Source organism: Telmatherina bonti, assembly GCF_933228915.1.
Source record: "Telmatherina bonti genome assembly, chromosome: 3".
Classification (NCBI taxonomy): Eukaryota; Metazoa; Chordata; class Actinopteri; order Atheriniformes; family Telmatherinidae; genus Telmatherina; species Telmatherina bonti.
The window spans coordinates 41,104,384-41,110,111 of record NC_136621.1 but is presented as its reverse complement, the minus strand read 5'-3'; the positions used below and the strand labels follow the sequence as shown (position 1 = coordinate 41,110,111).

Sequence of the window (5,728 nt, the reverse complement as noted above, 5' to 3'; positions counted from 1 at the left end):
GCAGAACCGGTTTAATGAGGTTAAATTCTAATCTGAATTAAAATGTTTCTCTTTTATAATCTTTGTTCTGATTATTAAACTGATTTTTGTTCATTTTTGATAAATGATCAACATGAATGTGACTGGAAGATTTTTAAATCTGTAAAAATGATTTCAGAAAGTATAATAGCGGGATTTATTCATAAAAAGATTACAACTGCTTTTAATTTAATTTATTTAATTGTTTATTTATGTATAAAATTTAGGTTTGAGGGTTCAATCATTCAAAACAAATGATCCAAATGATTCTGCAAAAACATTAACATGGACAGTTTGTGTCTGGAAACCAGAAACCAGAGACCAGAGACTAGGGGCCTCATTTATAAAGCTGTTGCACAAAACCCAGCGTACACCAGTCATAGCCAACTTTTGGGATTTATAGAAACTCCACGTGGCGGTAAAAAGGCATGAGCAGCTCCGACCTGTCAGTCCCTTCCCTTTGGAAGGTGCCGGACTGGAGTCCAGAGTCTCCATGTTCCATGTCCACCAGCAGGGACAGATAAGCCACATTGGGGAGCATTTTATATCCAACCATCACTTCATGTTCTGTATCTGCAGGTGGAGGAAACACCTGAGCAGCCTGATGATGGGCTGTTGTCATGGCGACCGCCTCCTTTTACCTGCAGGTCTTCATGTAGAGCTTTATTAGTACGGCAGCTTCTGTACGACTTATTAACTGTGTGATGTGGCTTTTCTAACATGTAGAACTGCTTGGTTTCAGAACATTTTCCTGCTGGACGTTTTACGTGCTGGAGGAACTTTTTCTCTTCTTCTGCAGATGCTGTTAATGTCCAACATTCTGGGGGAAAGTTTACATTTCATTTGGAACAAATGGCTCAGATTTCTTTGCTTTTATTTTCTGCCTTTGGTGTCGCCGTTTCCCGTTTCTCCAGATGTTGTCGTACGCCGGGGTCAGAGTTGGTGTGGAGGTCGGGACGTTTTACCGCCAAGTCCTGCTTTTAGAAACCCTAGGAGTGGACTGGAACTGGTCTACGGTGGGTTTGGTGCTGCCAGGTTAGAAATGAGGCTCCAGGTCTGCTGTGGAGATCCTGTTGGTGCTCCTGCATGATGTGATGGACACCACTCTACCGTCTCATTCCACATTATTCAGACCAGAATATTGCAGACCTCCATCTATCTGGACCATCCAGACCACTTTGATCACTGTTTCTGCTTGTTTGGCCCCCATCAGTTTGTTGTTCTGTATCTGGAAGTCTTGCAAGATCTTAATCCTCTCATTCTCATACACTGAGCCGCTTCATGGTGATGACGTTCCATGTTTTATTCTGACATCCTGTGTGAGGTGTTGGATTGTTTCAAGAGTCTCTCAACTAATATGTCTAACATTTCTATTTTTTTCCCCCCCAAATCTTCTAGAATAAAAGATCAAGTTTCATGTTTTTATTTATCACATGTACAACCAAAATGGCAGTGGCACATGCTTCCAAGACTATGCACACACATTTAATACCCGAAAAACAACACCAAAAGACATAATGAATAAATATAATATAAATATATTCAATATCTACAAAGTATACAGTGTACAATAAATAAAAAGTCACACGATTTATTGACTTTGACAGAAGGACACTTTGATATAAGTTATGTTGTCATCTTTTCATTGTTTTAATGTCGTTTTTCAATACATTTTAGAAGCAACTTCTTCCGCTTATTCATTCATTTAAACGGACTTTCGGGGTTTCTTTCGTGCTTCATCAAGTTAGCGGAATGACGTCATTACACGGACCGGAAGTAGAGTCGGTAAAAGTAAATAAAACTTTAACATGTCTCCAGGACGATGTTTATTCAAGCACATTGGACCGATGAAAACGGAGACAAAACGGGGTGAAATACTCTGATGATCAACCTTCGTCCACAAAGCCACACATTCATTCAGCCAGCTGGGTTTCTGTCGTTTTTTTCTGCTGAGTCATCGTTATCGAGTGTATTATTTTGAAAGGTTGAACCGGAATCCCGTGAACTTCCTCTTCTTCCTGGATGACGGTTATTGTGGTGAAAACGGAACCAAATAGTTTAAAGATGAACACGGTTCTTTCCAGAGCAAACTCTCTGTTCGCCTTCTCTCTCAGCGTCATGGCGGCGCTGACGTTCGGCTGCTTCATCACCACAGCCTTCAAGGACAGAAGAGTCCCGGTAGACATCCACGTGTCTAAAGTTCTGCTGTAAGAACATCCTGTTAGCTAACTGCTAAGCGCTAAAACTGCAGGCTGCTAGCTAGCCATTAATACTGCCGGCTGCTAGCTGTTAGCTAGCCATTTATACTGCAGGCTGCTAGCTAGCCACTTATACTGCAGGCTGCTAGCTAGCCACTTATACTGCAGGCTGTTAGCTAGCTGTTTATACTGCAGGCTGCTAGCTAGCTGTTTATACTGCAGGCTGCTAGCTAGCTGTTTATACTGCAGGCTGCTAGCTAGCCACTTATACTGCAGGCTGTTAGCTAGCCACTTATACTGCAGGCTGTTAGCTAGCCACTTATACTGCAGGCTGTTAGCTAGCCACTTATACTGCAGGCTGTTAGCTAGCTGTTTATACTGCAGGCTGCTAGCCGGCCGCTAATACTGCAGGCTGCTAGCCGGCCGCTAATACTGCAGGCTGCTAGCCGGCCGCTAATACTGCAGGCTGGTAGCTATCTTTGCTAACAGAGGGTGTGTCTCAATTAGCGGACTAACACTACTTGTTTAAGTGCGTTGTGCATTCACACCGACATTTAAAACTGCCTGAAAGTGCCCGGATGCTGCCCTAAAATCGTGCATGCTACTAGCTGCGTTAGCTAGCTAGCTTAAGTTCCATTTCTGCTTCTTAACATACAGAAATGAGGACGTCAGTTGCAAACATGTCTGTCCTCATCCTCATTCACCTCTTCATGTTGCTATGGTCAGTTCGTCCACTAGGGGCTGCACTGAGATCAGAGTTGGTAGGCGTGCTGCTATAAATTTGTTTACAACTGTCCAAAGAAAAAAAAAAAAAAAGAAAACCACAAATTGTCAACGACATCAGCAGTTTTTTTTTTTATCCAGCAGTGGGTGTGTCCGGATGTTCATCTGTTCCCTTCATGGTCCTCACGCCATGTTTTTTTCTAAATGTCCAGAGAGAACACTCCATTACCCACAATGCATCCTGAGTGAGCATCGATGGTCAGATGCATCAATATAGACCACAATGCATTGCAGCAGGAACTCAGTGACAAGAACGTGAAAACAGGTTTTAAAAAAAAAAACCTATAATTTATATTTGTTGAATAAATATGCAACATAAAAAGAATAAAATATTTTTTTACGCAAGTTTGGATTGGATTTGATGGTTGCCTGGTAACAGTCAGTTGTCATGTGATCTGCAACGGGAAGTATTCGCCAACAAGATGAAGCTCTATGTTGTTAATGAAGGTGTTGGGGCGTATGGTGGACATTCTGACACAGCCAGTCTCTTCGTTGTCTTCATGTTACTCTTCTTAGGTTTGTTCCTTTTGCTTGTTTGTTGGCTGTACGACTAGACGCTGCCCCCGGTGGTTTCGCTCTGTTCTCTGCGCCGTCATGGATAACAGTTTCTTGAAAACAAACCAAATTCCGTAAATCGACGGAAGAGACGAGCGAAACCGTCCATCTATGTCCTGCAGAAAAGGACCTTTACCTTTAGAAGGCGAGAACAGCATGGAAGAATGAGGACAAAGACGTGGACGTCCATTTAAAATGTTCCAAGTTGAGTACTTAATGGAGTTTGAGTTGGTGAAAGTAAGGAGATTTCATCGCTCTGGTGAAACGATAACTTTTTATCGTTGCTTCTTTCTGGGAAAAACATGGAGAATTTACTGAAGGAAATGTTCAGAATGACATAGTGGAGCTTTATCTCTCGTTCACCAGGAAGAACGTAGACGACTTCACCGGACCCAGAGAACGCAGCGACCTCGGTTTCATCACCTTCGATGTTTCAGCTGATATCCTTTCTGCAGCGTGCGTCCGTCATGGACACCTGTTCATGTTAGCGAGCATCCTCCACCTCGCTGCTGATGGCGGCAGCTCGGTGCGGGACGTCCTGAAGTAGGCGGAGCTTGGTGCAGGACATCCTGCAGGTCGAACCGTCAGCTTCCTCGCCGCTCTGACCCTCTGGCGGCGCTGCATTCCTGTCCTCCTGTTGTTCTTTAACCTTCACACACCTGCAGCCCATTTTTGACTGGAACGTCAAACAGCTGTTTCTCTACCTGTCAGCGGAGTACGCCACCAAGAGCAACGTAAGTCCTGCCGGCCGTACGTCCTGCTCCACGTCGCCGTTATTAGTAAATATAACAAGTCAGAAAACAGTAAAAACAACGGCTGGAACTGTAAATAATCTTCATTAACAGCATTTTAATCACATATTTACCCCAAAAAGCAACATTTATTCAAATTTAAATGAAATTTAGTTGACAATTGAATCAAATAATATAAACAGTGAATTCAGGCTCCATTGTGTAGAAAATATTCTGACCTGACGGGACCAGCACCTGGTCTCCAGGTCCGGACCAGCCGGCAAATGTGGCGCCAGCTGCTACGTTTAGTGTAAATTCTATGTGAATAAATGGTTTATTTTCCTGCGTTAAGTCCCACCCCCATGTCTGCTAAAGAACCAGTCAGATTTCTGTAAACCAATCACAGCGTTTCCGTTACACCTGTGGAAAAGCGTAGAAACGGTTTTGCGGTGGCGTTTTGCGTGATCCCAGAGATGGCGGCGAGTTTAACGTCTCTTAACGGACGAATGGCGTGTTTGTGTTTCAGGCTCTGAACCAGGTGGTCCTCTGGGATAAGATTGTTCTTCGAGGGGAAAACACCAAACTCCTCCTCAGAGACATGAAGTCCAAATACTTCTTCTTCGACGACGGGAACGGACTCAGGTGAGTGAGCTTGCCACAAGCCGCCGCCTTCGGGCCCGCTCGGGGTCATTACCGCCTGTAACCCGGTTGTAGCCGGTTCAGGGCGGCGTTGTGTCCGCGCTCTGGCTGAACTCTTCTTCCTCGTCTGCAGGGCCAATAAGAACATCACGCTGACGCTGTCCTGGAACGTTGTTCCCAACGCCGGAATTTTGCCGCTGGTCGCCGGAAGCGGACATGTCAGCTTGCCGTTCCCAGGAACGTACGAGACCGCCAAGAGCTACTAGACGTCTCTTCTTCCTGTAAACGTGTGTTTGTAATAAAAACTGAAACTGTGTGAAACGAATCCTTTCATCATCATCCTCGGTCCGTATCGTGCGCCGTCTGGAGGAAAAGAAGAAGAACGTAGCTCTGTTCCTTCCTGGCTCTCCGGTCCAGGATGGGGGTCTTGTCCGACCCCCAGAAACCTGAAATAAACCAGTCACAACCAACAGCATCATTACATCGGATTGGCTGCTGTGATCATGTGACAGAAGGAAAACACGGGGTCAGCTCCTTTCCCCTTAGGAGAGTGGAGGTGGAGTTTGCCGGTTAAATGGAATTGAGCGTTCAGACGGAGGTTTTACCAAAACAAAATGTGAAATTTATCATAAAGTCAATAAAAGCGTAATTTTTCACACGTTTCTGCCGTCTGCTAAGTGAAGTGGTCCACTAGAGGACATCAGCTGGACTGGAACCAAACTTCTGATTGGTTGGAGGGGGGTTCTCGCTGAACACGCCGTCAGATCTGAGCCAACCGTCCTGCTGATCCACGCCTCAATACGG

General features: G+C 44.7%; 1 protein-coding gene across 1 annotated transcript; it reads left to right on the top strand.

Annotated features, from left to right (window-relative positions):
• Positions 1–2,035: 2,035 nt before the first annotated feature.
• spcs3 (signal peptidase complex subunit 3) lies at positions 2,036–5,429 on the top strand. Its single transcript, XM_079264362.1, has 5 exons — positions 2,036–2,225; positions 3,921–3,995; positions 4,213–4,288; positions 4,812–4,927; positions 5,058–5,429. Exons 1-5 carry the CDS (start codon positions 2,041–2,043, stop codon positions 5,188–5,190), a joined length of 585 nt encoding a protein of 194 aa, XP_079120488.1. The 5' UTR covers positions 2,036–2,040; the 3' UTR covers positions 5,191–5,429.
• The last annotated feature ends 299 nt before the right edge of the window (positions 5,430–5,728 follow it).